The sequence below is a fragment of the Oncorhynchus mykiss genome, chromosome 15 (genome assembly GCF_057628025.1).
Source record: "Oncorhynchus mykiss isolate SJ-2025 chromosome 15, ASM5762802v1, whole genome shotgun sequence".
Taxonomy (NCBI): domain Eukaryota; kingdom Metazoa; phylum Chordata; class Actinopteri; order Salmoniformes; family Salmonidae; genus Oncorhynchus; species Oncorhynchus mykiss.
The window spans coordinates 15,584,342-15,604,451 of NC_143036.1; the positions used below are offsets into that span (position 1 = coordinate 15,584,342).

The 20,110-nt window shown below is 43.9% G+C and overlaps 1 protein-coding gene across 11 annotated transcripts in view; it reads right to left on the reverse strand.

Annotated features, from left to right (window-relative positions):
* LOC110490927 (phospholipid-transporting ATPase IB) overlaps nt 1–20,110 on the reverse strand; it is a 98,868-nt gene that overhangs the window by 72,336 nt on the left and 6,422 nt on the right. For 4 of the 11 annotated variants that reach the window (XM_036943828.2, XM_036943827.2, XM_090199371.1 and 1 more), the window contains exons 2-9: nt 11,292–11,436; nt 5,430–5,529; nt 5,109–5,207; nt 4,835–4,880; nt 4,652–4,692; nt 4,019–4,092; nt 3,758–3,827; nt 3,529–3,656 (exon numbers count right to left, since the gene is read on the reverse strand). In XM_036943828.2, the coding sequence (XP_036799723.2) occupies nt 3,529–3,656; nt 3,758–3,827; nt 4,019–4,092; nt 4,652–4,692; nt 4,835–4,880; nt 5,109–5,207; nt 5,430–5,529; nt 11,292–11,436 (703 nt within the window). Of the gene's footprint in view, nt 1–3,528; nt 3,657–3,757; nt 3,828–4,018; nt 4,093–4,651; nt 4,693–4,834; nt 4,881–5,108; nt 5,208–5,429; nt 5,530–11,291; nt 11,437–12,088; nt 12,447–20,110 lie in introns of those variants that run through there. The other 7 variants (XM_090199367.1, XM_036943829.2, XM_090199374.1 and 4 more) reach the window with 4 other exon arrangements.

The following is a 20,110-nucleotide window of genomic DNA, read 5'->3' on the forward strand; positions in this document are numbered from 1 at the left end:
AAACTGAAAAAAATAACTTGTACTGACAGAAAAATACGTGTTCTTTGCGCAATATATAACCCCCCTCAGAATCCCCATATTACTCAGAGGAGATCTCCTCCTCCCCCCCCCAGAATCCCCATATTACTCAGAGGAGCTCTCTTCCCCCCCCCCCCCTCAGAATCCCCATATTACTCAGAGGAGATCTCCCCCCCCCCTCAGAATCCCCATATTACTCAGAGGAGATCCCCCCCCCCCCCCTCAGAATCCCCAAATTACTCAGAGGAGATAGTCGACCCCCCCCCCCCTCAGAATTCCCATATTACCCAGAGGAGATTCCCCCCCCCCCCCTCAGAGGAGATCTTCCCCACCCTTGAGGCGTGCCATTTGCGAACAGTTAGAGACACAAATGCGAACACAGGAAAACTACCTGATCTAACGAGCACATGAGGGGACAGCTTTATTACAGGCCATAGTGTCTCTAACTGTCTTCATCTCCCCCATAGAAACAACAGTGACAGACCACATGAGGGGACAGCTTTATTACAGGCCATAGTGTCTCTAACTGTCTTCATCTCCCCCATAGAAACAACAGTGACAGACCACATGAGGGGACAGCTTTATTACAGGCCATAGTGTCTCTAACTGTCTTCATCTCCCCCATAGAAACAACAGTGACAGACCACATGAGGGGACAGCTTTATTACAGGCCATAGTGTCTCTAACTGTCTTCATCTCCCCCATAGAAACAGTGACAGCACCGTCAACAACAACGGAAGGGATCTGTTGCAGCTCTGTAGAAGCCTGGGTCTGTACTTTGTCAATGGTAGGCTACGGGGGGACTCTTTGGGGAGATTCACCTACTGCTCACCTCTTGGCCAGAGCACAGTAGACTATATGATTACAGACATTGACCCTTCCTCTCTCAGCTCATTCACTGTCAAGCCACTAACACCTCGGTCTGATCACAGCCAAATTATGTTGTTCCTCAAAAGAACAGACATGGAAACAACCACACATTCACAGCCCAGTCAGCTGTACAACATCAGAAATTCACAGCCCAATAAGCTGTACAACATCAGACATTCACAGCCCAGTCAGCTGTACAACATCAGACATTCACAGCCCAATAAGCTGTACAACATCAGACCTTCACAGCCCAGTAAGCTGTACAACATCAGACAATCACAGCCCAGTAAGCTGTACAACATCACAGCCCAGTCAGCTGTACAACATCACACATTCACAGCCCAGTAAACTGTACAACATCAGACATTCACAGCCCAGTCAGCTGTACAACATCAGACATTCACAGCCCAGTCAGCTGTACAACATCAGACATTCACAGCCCAGTCAGCTGTACAACATCAGACATTCACTGCCCAGTAAGCTGTACAACATCAGACATTCACAGCCCAGTCAGCTGTACAACATCAGACATTCACAGCCCAGTCAGCTGTACAACATCAGACATTCACAGCCCAGTCAGCTGTACAACATCAGACATTCACTGCCCAGTAAGCTGTACAACATCAGACATTCACAGCCCAGTCAGCTGTACAACATCAGACATTCACAGCCCAGTAAGCTGTACAACATCAGACATTCACAGCCCAGTCAGCTGTACAGCATCAGACATTCACAGCCCAGTAAGCTGTACAACATCAGACATTCACAGCCCAGTCAGCTGTACAACATCAGACATTCACAGCCCAGTCAGCTGTACAACATCAGACATTCACAGCCCAGTCAGCTGTACAACATCAGACATTCACAGCCCAGTCAGCTGTACAACATCAGACATTCACAGCCCAGTAAGCTGTACAACATCAGACATTCACAGCCCAGTAAGCTGTACAACATCAGACATTCATACAGATGGGCCCAAAACAGCACAGAAGAATACCAGAAAGCAACCTGGAACCAAAATATCCAGACACTCTTAGATAACTGTCTGAATAGCACATTCACTCACAGTAAAGAAGGCATCAATCTGGCAGTAGAAAACATCAACTATATATTCAGGCAAACAGCAAAAGAAGCACAACTGAAATTGATTTAAAAAAACGAACCAAAAAAAGACCACAGATGACAACTGGATTGATGCAGATTATAATTTTACAAGGAGAAAAACAAAAGCACAGAGACCCAAATAATTATGAATTATGCCTTAATTACTGTGAGACTTTAAAACTCTATAAAAGTACACTCAGAACCAAAAAAAGCACAGTACAACAGCAATCATCTGACAGTGAGGAGTCCATAAACACAAACAACTTCTGGCAAAATTGGAATTAGCGATAGAAAATGGAGAGATATGGACGACCCATTTACAACACTGTTCACATTGATGCAAACGCAGAACAACGCCAAATTCATGAGACGTTTAATGGACTAGAAAAAGCTATAAAGGACAATCAACATCCACTGGACTCCCCAATTACTGACCAGGAGCTCTATAAGAAACTAAACTATTACTGACCAGGAGCTCTATAAGAAACTAAACTATTACTGACCAGGAGCTCTATAAGAAACTAAACTATTACTGACCAGGAGCTCTATAAGAAACTAAACTATTACTGACCAGGAGCTCTATAAGAAACTAAACTATTACTGACCAGGAGCTCTATAAGAAACTAAACTATTACTGACCAGGAGCTCTGTAAGAAACTAAACTATTACTGACCAGGAGCTCTATAAGAAACTAAACTATTACTGACCAGGAGCTCTATAAGAAACTAAACTATTACTGACCAGGAGCTCTATAAGAAACTAAACTATTACTGACCAGGAGCTCTATAAGAAACTAAACTATTACTGACCAGGAGCTCTATAAGAAACTAAACTATTACTGACCAGGAGCTCTGTAAGAAACTAAACTATTACTGACCAGGAGCTCTATAAGAAACTAAACTATTACTGACCAGGAGCTCTATAAGAAACTAAACTATTACTGACCAGGAGCTCTGTAAGAAACTAAACTATTACTGACCAGGAGCTCTATAAGAAACTAAACTATTACTGACCAGGAGCTCTATAAGAAACTAAACTATTACTGACCAGGAGCTCTATAAGAAACTAAACTATTACTGACCAGGAGCTCTATAAGAAACTAAACTATTACTGACCAGGAGCTCTATAAGAAACTTCAGGCTCTCAAATTTAAAAAACCATGCGGACCTGATGGAGTCCTAAATGAGATGCTCAAACTCATTAGTGAAAAATTTCAACTGGCTATATTAAAACGGTTTCATTTGATCCTGAGTGTAGGTTATTTCCCTGACACCTGGAATCAAGGACTCATAACCCCAATCTTAAAGAATGGAGACAAATTTGACCACAAATTTGAGCACATGGCCTACAGCAGAGCCTGGGCCTGCTAGAGCAGTACTTCCAGACCTGGGCCCTGGCAGTAAACCCCCACAGCAGATGGCCTACAGCAGAGCCTGGGCCTGCTAGAGCAGTACTGCCAGACCTGGGCCCTGGCAGTAAACCCCCAAAATAATATAAATATAAGAGAGAGAGCGAAAGAGCGAGAGAGATCAGTACTTTTGGTTGTCCAGGCGTAGAGTCCCAGTGAAGTCATACAGGTGTCTGTTGGGCTCTTCACACTCCAGACGGCCAGAGAGACCCATCAGCTCCTCCAGAGACTGGAGACCAGCTGTGAGAGGGAGACCCTGAAATACACACACACACCCTGTTAGAGCAGTCCCATCACCAGCTCCTCCTCCGGAGGTCGATAAAGCACAGCGTTGGGGTCATTCCGCACGCGTCTCACCTGTCTGATTTTCAGGTTGGTTTCTCCGTCCAGGTTGGAGGTCTCAGTATAACACATGGCCTGAGGCTCACTGTGGAGAGAGATGGAGTCCAACTTTACCACAACATTCATCTATGCAACGGTCAAATGACAATATTGAATCATTGATCAAACATAATGGTGACAACCCTCAATGCCTCCCCTATTACTAGCCTGACAACACTGATCAAACACCACTTTAACTAACACTGACCACACAAAAACACAAGACCGCAAACCAACCTGGAGGACACTATGACCATGTCAGCTGGAAGATGCTGCCCATTGGTCACCTTCACTATGTCTCCTACTGCCACCTTGTGGCCAGGACACAGAAATGCAACAGCATGAGGTGAGAATGACATTGAAAATGGATGGGGGGGAAGAGAGAGAGATGCAAGATAAAGTGAGTCAGGGGAATAGAAAGAGAGAGAGAGAGAGGGATGGTGGAGAGAGGGAGAGATGGTGGAGAGAGGGAGAGATGGTGGAGAGAGGGAGAGATGGTGGAGAGAGGGAGAGATGGTGGAGAGAGGGAGGTATGGTGGAGAGAGGGAGGTATGGTGGAGAGAGGGAGGGATGGTGGAGAGAGGGAGGGATGATGGAGAGAGGGAGAGAGAAAGTGACAGTGAGCAGCAAGTAGCTTTACTGTGGATGTTTAAGTCTGACGCGTCCCTCGGTCAGAGCAAGCTCAGCATTAGATAGAAAGAATACTCAACAACGTGAAGAAAAATGCCAGAGAACATTCTGGAGAGGTACAGAATGAGCCATGCAGTCTTAGTTAGGACATTTTCCATGTTCAGGTGTGTTGTGGAAAGTGTGAGCTCCATCTGTAACCACTAGTCAGACAGGCTGTTGAGAGGATGAGGGTAATGGTACCTGTTTCCATATGATAGTCTGCCAGGCTCCATTCCTCAGAACTGAGACACAATGACAACAGAGCTGTTAGCCTAAACATGTCATATACTGCTGCTCTTTCCTAAAGCACAACTGTCTATTCCCATAAGCTACATGGAATTCACTCATGAAACTGACTAGCACGGCGTCACACATGTCCAATACCTGTGGTCTTTTTCTTGTTGACTGTGTTGTCTGCCTTGTGTCTTTGCTGTAAAGAGACAGAGGGGGGGGTGTGAGCTCCTTACCAGTCTCCCTCCCTTTTTCTTTCACATTAGATGCACAAGAATGGCACTGTGCCGGCTAAGCAATTGTTTTGGAACAGAGGTGGAGATTTATAAACTCTGCAGGGTGTTGTTCCACAGCGGAGGAGTTGACCTGTGACTGCTGACCCATGATTGCTGACCCGTGACTGCTGACCCGTGTCCGTCCTACTTACATAGTCCTCTATGATCTCTTTGATCCCGGCCACAGTGAGGATGAAGATGAGTGGTACCAGAGTGGTGTAGCGACCCGTAGGAGACACATCAGGGATTTGCTGAGAGGAAGAGCGCAGAGACAATGTTGAAGAAACGCTGACGGTTTGGTTAGACACGGTCAGGTTGTCAGTGCAGGTTACAGATAGAAATGTAATAGATAGAGCTGATTTGTTTCATAGTTCTACTCCACAGAGAATCATATATTGTCAACACATTTCTATCTGAATGCTCCAGGACGTTGCTCCCTCCAGAGTAAACCACATGTACTGGGCGTGGCCTACCTGCATCAGGGCAATGAAGAGGAAGAAGGCATTGGCGGCCCGGCGGATCTGCTCGTACAGGAAACGAGGCAGGAAGGTGAGCACGCCGTACTTAGTGGTACTGAGAAGGAGGAGAAGTAGGAGGAGGGGGATACATGTAAAACACAGGGTTAGTCACCACGGTAATGAAACACACATCCGCACACCAAAAAAGTAATCCCCCTTGGGCTGTGAGTATACTGTAGACAAAAATAGGGAGTTTGATTTGACTTTCTCGATGTTCTCCAAGGTAACACAGAGGTAGTCACTAGAGTTTAAATCCCTTCTTCAAAACATTCTTCAAAAATCTCTACTAAAATGATCGATGCACATGAAACCCCATTACAGAGACAACACAATTAGACTCAAAATGTCCTATGGCGGTGAAATGGGAATATTTAAGATGAATAACGTTAATATTCAGTTAATAGTAATTAACAATTAGCATATTTATGTTTTCCCTTTTCTGTAATGCACATGATTTCCAGTGTTCTATTTGTGACTCATATTTGTGTACTGACTGATGGTCACTAGACCGGATCTCCTGGATTGTTCTCATATCGTTAACAGTGAATGACGTGAGAGCTCCTGAAGGTGTAAGGACCGAGGACACACTGATTCTTATAGTGTTGATGACAATATGAATACTGTGTGATTCTGTAGCAGCAGGCAACGACAGTGCCTTCTGTTTTGACTTGGTACAATCCTCTCAGGCTGATGTTTAGAGAACATTGAGTGGTGTCTGGTTAGAAGAGAAAAGGGCCCGTCTCCAGGAGCTGCATGTTGCAACTTGCAATTGAACTGAAATGATTTCGGTCTGTTTTCAATGGCTGCCCTCCTTCTTGTTCAACTGGAAATTCCTGTTACAGGCAGCAAAACATTACCGGATCAGGCAGCAAAACATTACCGGATCAGGCAGCACTTTACTATAGCTAGCATTATAACATGGCTATAACACTGTCTTGACACACATTTAGACCTGTTGGATATATTATTATAGCTGGTTATGACACCTACATAAGAGAGTGTCAAAACCCACAAAACCCACCACACAAGGAAAGACATTCCATTACACCATAGCCTGCATGTCAACAGTATGTTCATGTTATTTTAACATGTTCTGAAATGTGAGAATACCCCAAGCCCACAGGCCCGTCTCTGGTGGTCTGGAAAAGGATTTTCTCGGCGTGGCCCTTAAAAAAATGGTCTCCCTGCAACAAGCCCACAGTCACACACAAAGACCAGGATATCAAATAGCAGACGCAACAGCTGAACCGGATACAGACACACACACACACACACACACACACACACGTGCAAGCACACACGTGCAAGCACGCACACACACACGTGTAAACACACGCACACACACACGCACACGTGTAAACACACGCGCACACACCCCTTCTTCTGGTACCACAGTGTGTTGCGATAAGCACATCTGACCCACACATTAAAGATGCTTATATCTCATCTAACAGACAAATGGTGAAGTGTATTTTCTTAGTCCAAGTTAAGTGACACAGGATGGTCACAATGAATTATGACATTGCCATAAAGAGTATTTTATACAAGTTATTTAAAATATGATGGGAAAAAAAAACATGACCGTAAAGAATTCATTACAACAACAAAGGACATAAGAAACAAACTTTCAAACAAAAGGAAACTTCTTGTCAGGGAAAAAACACATTTGAATAAATGCAGGTGTCATAACCAGCCATAAAATAACACAATATATGTCACAGGTCTAAACATATGGGTCATGACAGTGTTTTGACCATTTCTGACATGGTTATGACCGCGGCATAACATGTTATGGCGTTGGGTGTCAAGTAAAGTGTTACCAAGGATCTATTATGGGCTGCACACCTTCACACTCCTGCAAATGGACCGAACCTCACTGTTCAAAGCTTTATATTTAGACCAAACCTCCTAAATAGGGGTGTATGAGGCCTTGGAAGGCTCACCTTGTCAGTCAATCACCTGTATGGCTCAGACAACAGCAATTATTAGCATTGCTAATAGCCAACAACTGTAAGAGTTTTTTGAGAGACAAACATAACTACCATAACTACGAGCCCACAGTCACACACAAAGATCAGGACATCAAATAGACATAACAGCACCTGCTGACCCAGATACACACACCTTCTTCTGGTACCTCAGTGTGTTCATACCTCATCTGATTCACACGTTAAACCTGCTTATATCTAATCTAACAGACAAATGATACCACACACACAGTTCTGTCATAAAGTAGTTGGTTGCTAGTGGAAAAATGTTTGTTTATAATGTGGCCATGTAATTGCTGTGATGGTATCAGGGCAGTTTATGGTTGTGGTAATTACAGTATATTGAGATGTAACAGATCTAAGGTGGTTGTCTGAGTGTTACTGTGGTTACTGTGTTTGTTAATGAGTTATGATTGCGCCTAGAGACTGATGTATGGTCCGTTTTTACATTTCTTCCCTAATGGTTAAGGTTAGGAAACTGTCGAGTTCAAGCTGATCCTAGAGCAGTGTCTAGGGACACCATCTACGCCAACTATTCGTTGACGGTGGTTGTGTTGCTGTGGCAACTGATTGATAGGTGGAGGAGATTTTCACTCATGCACAGGGACAAAGGGACACAGATACACAGGGACACAATACCTCAATTACCTGGACTAACCGGTGGCCCGCACATCAACTCACTATTGTTATTTTACTGCTGCCTTTAATTATGTTAAGTAAAAAAAAAAAATGTTTTTAATTATCTATTTTTTTCTTAAAAACTTCTTAGAGCACTGTTGGTTAATTAAGGGCTTGTAAGTAAGCAGTTCACTGTAAGGTCTACACCGGTTGTATTCAGCGCATGTGACAAATACAATTTGATTTGACTCAGGGACGTGAAGAAAACATGTAGCGAAGGCAGAGAAGAGGTGGAAGAGGAAAACAGAAGAGGTGGAAGAGGAAAACAGAAGGGGTGGAAGAGGAAAACAGAAGAGGTGGAAGAGGAAAACAGAAGAGGTGGAAGAGGAAAACAGAAGGGGTGGAAGAGGAAAACAGAAGGGGTGGAAGAGGAAAACAGAAGAGGTGGAAGAGGAAAACAGAAGAGGTGGAAGAGGAAAACAGAAGGGGTGGAAGAGGAAAAAAGAAGGGGTGGAAGAGGAAAAAAGAAGGGGTGGAAGAGGAAAACAGAAGGGGTGGAAGAGGAAAACAGAAGGGGTGGAAGAGGAAAAAAGAAGGGGTGGAAGATGAAAACAGAAGGGGTGGAAGAGGAAAACAGAAGGGGTGGAAGAGGAAAACAGAAGGGGTGGAAGAGGAAAACAGAAGAGGTGGAAGAGGAAAACAGAAGGGGTGGAAGAGGAAAACAGAAGAGGTGGAAGAGGAAAACAGAAGGGGTGGAAGAGGAAAACAGAAGGGGTGGAAGAGGAAAACAGAAGAGGTGGAAGAGGAAAACAGAAGGGGTGGAAGAGGAAAACAGAAGGGGTGGAAGAGGAAAACAGAAGGGGTGGAAGAGGAAAACAGAAGAGGTGGAAGAGGAAAACAGAAGGGGTGGAAGAGGAAAACAGAAGAGGTGGAAGAGGAAAACAGAAGGGGTGGAAGAGGAAAAAAGAAGAGGTGGAAGAGGAAAACAGAAGAGGTGGAAGAGGAAAACAGAAGAGGTGGAAGAGGAAAACAGAAGGGGTGGAAGAGGAAAACAGAAGAGGTGGAAGAGGAAAACAGAAGAGGTGGAAGAGGAAAACAGAAGAGGTGGAAGAGGAAAACAGAAGGGGTGGAAGAGGAAAACAGAAGAGGTGGAAGAGGAAAACAGAAGAGGTGGAAGAGGAAAACAGAAGGGGTGGAAGAGGAAAACAGAAGAGGTGGAAGAGGAAAACAGAAGAGGTGGAAGAGGAAAACAGAAGAGGTGGAAGAGGAAAACAGAAGAGGTGGAAGAGGAAAACAGAAGACGTGAGGGGATAAGAGCTATAGGAATTTAATCTCAGAGTAATCAATAGGACCAGTGAAGCACTAAAACACAAAACACAGACATACACAGGGCATGGCTCCAGAGACAGACTGTCCAATCACAGGCCAGTAAATGGCCTGGTGATCCAATGAGACAATTTGACGAAGGCCCACCTTAATCTCATTAACGGACCTGAAATAGGCCCCTTTCAGAGCAGAATTTAATCTCCTGACAGTAAAGACAGATCGGTGAGGTGTGTTTGCCGATTGCCCCACGTAACTAGCACCTGATGGATTCTATAGGCGGCAGGGTAATGTTCAGGAGGGCGTAGTCTCCTAAATGTTCCAGATAGAGTATAAAGCCAACATGATTTCCTATTCTACATAACAGAGAAGCATAACTATTCTACAAAAGTTATATTTGAACATTCCGACATTGCTGCACACCACTGTGCTGCACACCACTGTGCTGCACACCACTGTGCTGCACACCACTGTGCTGCACACCACTGTGCTGCACACCACTGTGCTGCACACCACTGAACTCAACCCTATCTCTCCTCAAGCCAACATAAATACACTGAGGGGTAATAACAAATGTAAAACAATACATTGGTCTGCAAAGCTATACGACTCAACAGTTATAGCTCCAGTGTCGTCGTCACCATCGAATATGCAGCCGACAGCTGGGAGGGTGTTTGTAAAAGAGATTCCACACAAATGAAGATTCCGTTTGGGCCCTACCCAGAACCCAACCCATGAGAGATAGCCACACACCAAATCATTAACCAACTGGTTGTGAATGTTTTCGCTTTAGAGACTGGATTTGTTAAGGCCAGATCCTCTGCTTACCAGGGTTGGGAACAATTTAAATTACAGGGAATTCAGAAGGTAAGCCAAATTCCAATTATTCCTAATTGAAAAGCATAGAAGATAATTGTAATTTCAGAGTACTTCCTGAATTGAAGGAATGAGTATCCATTTTAAAATGTAGTGTGAGAAGGTTGTTTGCTTCATCTGATCAGGACAGCACAGAGTAAAATGACCAGTGACCAGACCTGGATCATACTGTAGATCTTGTTAGATTTGGGGATATTTTTCCTGAGCAAAACAAATTTGTTTCAAACTTTGAATGGAACCTGTTCTATTCTATTTCATTTCATGCTAGACTACTAAATCTCTTCCATGACCATCTGAGGCAGTTCTATTAACTATCTGTAGTTAGTTACCTTTCTTTCAGTGCCTGCTTTAAAAATACATGAGTCATTATCGATTAAAGGAATAGTTCACCCAAATTACAAAATTACACATTGGTTTCCTTACCCTGTAAGTAGTCTATGGACAAGGTATGACAGAAATCCATGATTTGGTTTAGTTTCCCAGGCACTGTTTCCACATGCTAACAATTTAGCATTTGTGGCACAAATCCCATTCAAGTCATGGGACCGATCATGTCCAAATCAACCGAAAATATCTTAAATTGATTGTGAAGCTCAACAAAAAAACCTTAGATGTTTTGATATGATGGGCAAAAAAAAAGCTACAATCGGTCACATGACAGTAGCCTAAATGTTCACGTGAAGCACTTTCTTCAGACCGACACTAACAGGGGAGTCCTAAAACAACAACCCGTTGATGCCTTTCTCCAATCATCGGAGGTCATTTAATACATAATTGATTATAATTTACAACCAGAATTTACTGCTCCGTAAATGGCCCATTATCTCCTATAGCCTATCAATAATAAGACCATTGGGCAATCACAAAAACAATTTAACTAAAACAAAATAAAAATGTAAAAAACAAATTCCTAAAAGTATCAACAAACTGTATTGTAGGCAATCATAATATCACAAACCGTCTGGAAAGGCAAACTTGATGATAAAGATGCTGTAGCCAGATTAAATTTTACCTGACATGGTTATCACAGAACTTGGTGTTCTGAGGTTGGTTGAGCAGAATCGTCCGCGCCGTGGCATCTGTGGGATCCGCCTGAGAAGTAGTCCCAGACATCTCATCATCTGCCTTGTGGTACCCGGCGGATGAGTAAGAGGGTCCTGCACGGTTCGATTGATGGGAGAAAGATAAGGCTAGGGTAAGTATGTGTGTGGGGGAGACAGAGACATACGAGACGTTGTTTAAAGTTAAACAGCGGAGGGCATAAATAACAGGTAGGTAGGGCTAACTGTATTCTGATGTAAACTGGCGGAGTGGCGGTCGATGTCAATGAATTCCCCCCTCCCCATTCCAAACAGCCCCTCTTCTTTCAGTGCGCTCTCGCCTCGCTCGATGCTGTTGCACCATCACCAATACACACACAAGCCGCTCAACGCCCACGGGACCATCTGTATAGAATGTGCTGAGGGATGTACAATGTTCAAACAAACACCGTTGGTTTGACTCCTTTTATCGTTGCGGAAACCTTGTGTATTTGTTTATCTAACACAATTGGGGACTTGTTACATCGTCCTATGTGCGCACAGAGCACCTGCATTATCACCCAAGAGAACCTGAACCGACGCGGCATGAATCGCGCGGCACTGCTTCCATACTGGGTCACCCCTCTTTTGTTGTTGTCTCGTTTAAAATCAAGGCGAATCAGTGATCCGCACGACTCGCACACCCACTGAGCGTCGGAGGAACATTTTCTATCATCGCGCTAAATAACGGAGGGGGGAGTGAGAGGCAAGCAGTTGCGGAATAGTTTACCCAGCTGGCACAACGAGCCTCGGCGAGGACAGCTGGAGCACGCCCGTCACTCGTCTCCTTTCCCTCCGCCTCGCTGTTGAGTAAGCTCCCGAGTCCTGGTTGTGAGAATATCCCAAGCCCACAGACCTCCGCCGGCTCCGTTTCATCGGGCCGTCTCTGGCGGTTTAGAAAAGCCTTTTTCTCGGCATGGCCATTAAAAATTGCCTCCCTAAATGATGCTCCGAAACCAGACAACCGCCCCAGTCTCCCGCTAAGGCTTGACTACGGGTGTTCCCATCTAAGGGCGGGCTGAGGGCTCCGGATTTAAAGGGACAGTAGCCCCCTGAGCGAGGCTGGTATAGTGTCTGCTGTCTGGCATATTTTTTTGCAGGCTTGTTTTACCAGTTTATTTTACACTTGTAAGGGGACGCGTCATCCATCAAGAGATCACGTTCCTCAGTTTCCCACACTGTTTCCTAGGGCCTTATACGGTTCAGGCACTACATTCACTATTCAGGGCAGGCTATATGAAATCATAGCCACAAACTGCAATATTGGCCCTACTGCAGCTCGATTTCTAACAAATTTCAGGTTCTACTCCAAACTTCACTAGCAATACAATTGCCAATCAATTCTTACAATATTGGGCCCTGTTTGGATCGCCTTGTGGGGCTGGAATTGAAAACAGCCATCATTATTCCATCAATAATTCAGAAAAATAATACAAGGCAGCCGAGCTTTCCCTCTGTGTGCTAAGTTATTTCTGTGTGTAACCTCTGTCAAATGACTAGGCTGAAATGGCCAGGTTGAAAGCAGAACAGATGGTCATTACAGCCCCTGATAGCATCAATATTCATACACATCCTGTTCTCCACTGGAATGGGGACAGGGACACATGTCTAGGAGGAGTGGAGATCACAGTAAGGTCTTGTTAGGCAGATCAGGTAACATACAGGTGTCACAGTGTGCGCAGGCTTAGAAACAATTTATGCTTGATCTGAAAATGTGGTTGAAGGCTCCGTATGGAGGTTGTGACGCAGTTGTGGACCCTCCAGAGGCTTGCAGAGGCCAAATTGATCTCCGTACCGCATCGCCGGGCGCCTCCCAAATTTTGTAACAATGCGGAGGGTAGAGATCCGCATTGACATGATTGGTTGACGGTAGGTGGGGGCGGGAGGTCCTGTATAAACACAAACTTACATCCTTGACAACTTCCTTCTCAACAGCTCAACGCTGCTCCGTGAAGCGCAAGAAGAATGAATGCCCTGACTACTGCAGAGGCCGTATCCCTGTAAAATGCTTCACGGCCAATGCAGACGTCAGATTGACCATGCAGTGCCTTTTAGGATATGTTTAATCAGGTGCTACAGCTGGACTGGAACACAATCCTGCACACATAGCAGATATCCAGGACCAAATGTTCCAACCGCTCATAAAGATTCATGCAGGGAGCCTCCTGGTCGTCTGGGGCTAGTTCACAGGAGACCGGGTCAAAGGTCATCTGAGCAGACTGATCACTGTGGTCACGTTACCTTGCTCAGACGTTGCACGCATCAACCAATGGTTGCCTGCCACGTCGTTAGGCACCAGATTGCTATAAAATATGTGGTTAGCTGATAAGTAAAATGCCTATCCAGGCGTTGTAGGATCTGGCATGTGTCAGAAATGCCTGCGCAGAGGAACGCACCATGTGTCTCCTCTCTTAGTGGCTTATTGCACAGTAAACAACAGGCAAATAAATCACCTCCCACCATCTATCTCACAGCTCACTGGGGAGAGAGAGGAGGAGAGGAGGTTGTGATCACGTAGGAGTGTACATTTTTAGCAGAGGATGCAACAAGGTGAAAGACAATGCAGTGAAGAAGGAATAAGACAGCTACAGGGCCTCAGGATGATTTGTTTTGATTAGGGCTGACCCCGACTAAAACAAGTATTGGTCGATTGAAAGTCGTCTGTTCTTTTGACAAGTCGATTGGTCGACATTATTTAACGTGTATTCTTCCATATGTAGACACACACCATGTATGCATTGAGCTTGTCTGATGCTTTAATAAGCACACTGTCTGATAAAATAAGACACACATGACTCAAGAGGGAGCCAGAGATCACAATAACCAGAAGAAAAAACCTTAACCTGTCCAGACCATCCTCCTCTGCTCCTACTGGCTTTCTCAGATTCTTCCGCTACTCTCCGGTAATAGGCTACAATAGGATACTTTCTACCTGCAGGCTGCAGTGTTTTTATTATTTATGCATATTTATAAATATGTATGTGTATATATATATGTGTATATATATATATATATATATATATATATATATACATATATATATATATATATACACATACACACATATATATACATATATATATATACACATACATATATATATATATATATACACATACATATATATATATACACATACATATATATACACATACATATATATATATATATATATATATATATACACATACATATATATACACATACATATATATATATATATATATATATATATATATATATATATATATATATATATATATATATATATATATATGTATGTACACACACACACACACACACACAGTAGGGCAAAAAAGTATTTAGTCAGCCACCAATTGTGCAAGTTCTCCCACTTAAAAAGATGAGAGGCCTGTAATTTTCATCATAGGTACACTTCAACTATGACAGACAAAATGAGAGAATAAAATAAAATAACAACGCAATGTTTATATCCCAGGACAAATTAGCTAGCAACAGCAAGCTAGCTAAATAGGACAAATTAGCTAGCAAGTGCAAGCTCGAAGTCTCTTATTCACAATTTGAGAAGCACTTGATAATACCTCGGATTTCCCGACGCAATCCCCTTGTGTGGCGGTAATGCCTTTTTTTCGCGGCCATTAGCCGCTGTGCCCTTGGGTTGAATATAATCATTTGAATTCCCTTCTCCCTTTGTGCTGCGTGCTTCGACTCACATCCCACTCACATGGCTCTCCATCACGTGATTGGGTCTTTCTCACATGCTACAAGTGAAGACATACACATATGCACGTGTCCTATCCATTTCCGAGGCGCATATTGAAGATATTAGAACTGTCCACATTTACTTTTCGTCAGCCAACAAGGTGAGTAGGCCTAACGGACAGCAAAAGCACTAGCTTATGTCAATCTACTATCCCCCACAGTACAAAAGTTGCCCGATTCTGTCCGAGAAATAAATATTCCAAACATAGTCTGGGACAGTTGTGTGATGCGATAGATCCCAAATTAATACAACCACTAGCATCAAAAACACTTTTTTACGCTATAAGGCTGACACAACACATGAGAACGTTTAGCTTTACATTTTGTATAAATTATTGGGCTATTTTTTCACATTACAAGAACAGCAATGCACACACGGCAGTAGGCTATAAGCGCGAATGTATGCCAGTTAGGCTCTACACCCATTGTAAAGCGGATTAATGTGCTTCATTTTAAGAAGTTATTTGGCCCCTTTAGTTGTGATACAAACCTTATCAAAACATAGAGGCTTATGGGCTCCCAAGTGGCGCAGCAGTCTAAGGCACTGCATCTCAGTGCTAGAGGTGTCACTACAGACCCTGGTTCGATTCCAGATTCCAACCGGCCGTGATTGGGTGGCACACAAATGGCCCAGCGTCATCTGGGTTAAGGGAGGGTTTGGCCGGGGTCGGCCGTCATTGTAAATAACAATTTGTTCTTAACTGACCTGCTTAGTTAAATAAAACATTAATAAAATATGGTCTAGGCTACAGGTCTGGGACTATGATTTAAAAAAAGTTATGTATTGTTTCTTGCCTTATGCTGGGCGTCATTCATAAGTGATAATATATAATATATAAATTGATAGGCTAATATTGTCACCCATCAGACTATTCTTGATTTAATCTTGTCTTTACATATACTAAATAATGTGTGAAATTTGTTTTGATTTAGAATGGACCATTATCACGCATATGGCTTGAAACAGGGGGGATACATGTCATCTAAGCACTTAAATAGCGAGTGGAGGACGCTTTTCCCGTGGTTCATTTTCATGCCAGCCAGGTAGGCTATACTCCTGTAAAGACAAGTAATGTGCTTAATATTAGGAAAGTTGAGAAATAAATATATTAGGCCTAGCCTATAGAAAACTGATGGGATCCTCCTCTTTGTTAACTGCTCAACAATGAGCCGCATGTGCACACTCCCTCAAATCGTTTGGAGAAGATATCCTTCATATTTTATTCAGCTTTGTTCAGTTGTATTCTTCATACTATAAAATAATTCCATGGAATTCTAAGCTACTCTTGTCTGCTAAATGAAATAGTGTAGCCCACAGCCATATGGCATAGCCAGATCAGGACCTAACATAAAGACAACTCAGAGTATGCTATTCTGTTCTTCTGAAATGGACTACATTTTCTTCATGTCATGTTTCTTTAGACCAGTCTAAAATAAATAATGGATTTATTGTGAAGGTGTAGGCTATATTACATGGATTTATTAGACTTTTTAAAAAGTAGATTTTCCAAAGGTCTGCATCAGTGGAAGCCAAGAGATGCTAAACGTGTTTATGTTAATAAACGGTCAATTACCGTGAGACCGGCAGTTATATGCTTGACAATCACAGGCTAACTAAATTTTGTGACCGCTACAGTCCTAATTATGATGTCCACCAATTGAATGTGACAGTCAGATAGCGACGCTCAGTGTTTCTTGTTTTGGCTTATGGTTTTGACTATCTGTAAAACAGGCATACAAAGTCAGTCATGTGACTAAAAATAAGCAAACTACAAATTCAGACAGCCCACTTGAAGGTCCCACCCTCTGAAAACTTCTTGGTGAATCGGAGGTTCCCCAATCGCCCACCAGTCTCCCTGTGTTGATTCGTTGCCCCTCCCATTACAGGAAAGCATTACCTACAGAGCAGCGGAGTCTGACCGTCTGACCCCTACGAGGTTCCATGGCTGTCCCTGTTCCTAAAGTGACCTCTAGCCAGGTCGTTTACTTCCTGGTCAAGGTTGACCTGCAGGTCTGCTGTGGTGGCCAGTGGGTCCAGTTACCAAGACGATGGAGTGAACAATTAGTAGAGGAGAGAAAGCCTCTTTCCTACAGCACAAGCTGGAGTAGTAATCCTCTCTCTGTCTGCTCTGCAACTTCCTCTACCTGCTAATCCATACACTGATAATCCTACAGGTGAGACCAGAGACAGGATAATACAGTTATACCTAATCACATATACTGTACGGTTCACGCATGCACAGACACACATTCACACAAAGCAAAAAAATAAAAATACACAGTAGTGCCCACTATTACAGTGGCAATGCATTTACACATGCAATGGCCCAACATGCAGTTAACTACTCGCCTGCTCACCCTCTCACTCACTCACTCTCACCCAACCCAACAGTCAACCGAAACACATGCATGAATCTATGTGCATGGTTAATTCATGCCATGTGCATACGCATGGGTCACAAGTAAGTGTTTTATTTACATATGCAGTTGAAGTTGGAAGTTTACATACACTTAGGTTGGAGTCATGAAAACTAGTTTTTAAACCACTCCACAAATGTCTTGTTAACAAACTATAGTTTTGGCAAGTCGGTTAGGACATCTACTTTGTGCATGACACAAGTCATTTTTCCAACAATTGTTTACAGACAGATTATTTCACTTATAATTCACTGTATCACAATTCCAGTTGGTCAGAAGTTTACATACACTAAGTTGACTGTGCCTTTAAACAGCTTGGGAAATTCCAGAAAATTATGTCATGGCTTTAGAAGCTTCTGATAGGCTAATTGACATCATTTGAGTCAATAGGAGGTGTACCTGTAGATGTATTTCAAGGTCTACCTTCAAACTCTGTGCCTCTTTTCTTGACATCATGGGAAAGTCAAAAGAAATCAGCCAAGAAATATTGTAGACCTCCACAAGTCTGGTTCATCCTTGGGAGCAATTTCCAAATGGCTGAAGGTACCACGTTCATCTGTACAAACAATAGTATGCAAGTATAAACACCATGGGACCGTGCAGCCGTCATACCGTTCAGGAAGGAGACGCGTTCTGTCTCCTAGAGATGAACGCAGTTTGGTGCGAAAAGTGCAAATCAATCCCAGAACAACAGCAAAGGACCTTGTGAAGATGCTGGAGGAAACAGGTACAAAAGTATCGATATCCACAGTAAAACGAGTCCTATATCGACATAACCTGAAAGGCCGCTCAGCAAGGAAGAAGCCACTGCTCCAAAACTGCCATAAAAAAGCCAGACTACGGTTAGCAACTGCACATGGGGACAAAGATTGGATTTTTTTGAGAAATGTCCTCTGGCCTGATGAAACTAAAATGGAACTGTTTGGCCCTAATGACCATTGTTATGTTTGGAAGAAAAAGAGGGAGGCTTGCAAGACAAAGAACACCATCCCAACCGGGAAGCACGACAGCATCATGTTGTGGGGGTGCTTTGCTGCAGGAGGGACTGGTGCACTTCACAAAATAGATGGCATCATGAGGTAGGAAAATTATGTGGATATATTGAAGCAACATCTCAAGACATCAGTCAGGAAGTTAAAACTTGATCGCAAATGGATCTTGACCCCAAGCATACAGTACATCCAAAGTTGTGGTAAACTGGCTTAAGGACAACAAAGTCAAGGTATTGGAGTGGCCATCACAAAGCCCTGACCTTAATCCTATAGACAATTTGTGGGCAGAACTGAAAACGTGTGTGCGAGCAAGGAGGGCTACAAACCTGACTCAGTTACACCAGCTTTGTCAGGAGGAATGGGCCAAAATTCACCCAACTTATTGTGGGAAGCTTGTGGAAGGCTAAATGAAATGTTTGATCCAAGTTAAACAATGGAAAGGCAATGCTACCAAATACTAATTGAGTGTATTTAAACGTCTTACCCACTGGGAATGTGATGAAAGAAATAAAAGCAGAAATAAATCATTCTCTCTTTTTCTGACAATTCACATTCTTAAAATAAAGTGGTGATCCTAACTGACGTAAGACAGGTAATTTTTACTAACTTTAAATGTATTTGGCTAAGGTGTATGTAAACTTCCGACTTCAACTGTATGTGACCATGTTCTTGTGTGTGTTTTGTGTGTCTTTCGATATGTGTACAAGATCTTGCAGAGTGAATACATGGTGGTTTATACAGTATGTGTATATGTGATCGTATGTCAACGAGCACATAAAGTCACTCTGCAGACAGGCAGACCAGCCTAGTCCAGCGGTCACCAGCCCTGGTCCTGGAAAGTCGTGTGTCTCTAGTATCAGGGTTAGTGACCACCACTGTGCTCTAGTCCAGCGGTCACCAGCCCTGGTCCTAGAAAGTAGTGTGTCTCTAGTATCAGGGTTTAGTGACCACCACTGTGCTCTAGTCCAGGGTTGGGGTTCATTTTCAATTGAAATTCACTCCTTGAATTGATTGGCCCCGACCGCTGCTCTAGTCATTAAAGGTTACTATTCCAGTGCACGCACTAGTGAACTCCAAGCAGTGAGGGTCTCCAGCCTGGCCAGCCTGGTGAACTCCAAGCAGTGAGGGGCGCCAGCCTGGTGAACTCCAAGCAGTGAGGGGCGCCAGCCAGGCCAGCCTGTGAACTCCAAGCAGTGAGGGTCTCCAGCCTGGCCAGCCTGTGAACTCCAAGCAGTGAGGGTCTCCAGCCTGGCCAGCCTGGTGAACTCCAAGCAGTGAGGGGCGCCAGCCAGGCCAGCCTGTGAACTCCAAGCAGTGAGGGGTGCCAGCCAGACCAGTCTGTGAACTCCAAGCAGTGAGGGGCGCCAGCCTGTGAACTCCAAGCAGTGAGGGGCGCCAGACTGGCCAGCCTGTGAACTCCAAGCAGTGAGGGGCACCAGCCAGACCAGCCTGTGAACTCCAAGCAGTGAGGGGTGCCAGCCTGTGAACTCCAAGCAGTGAGGGGCGCCAGCCTGGCCAGCCTGTGAACTCCAAGCAGTGAGGAGCGCCAGCCTGTGAACTCCAAGCAGTGAGGGGCGCCAGCCTGGCCAGCCTGTGAA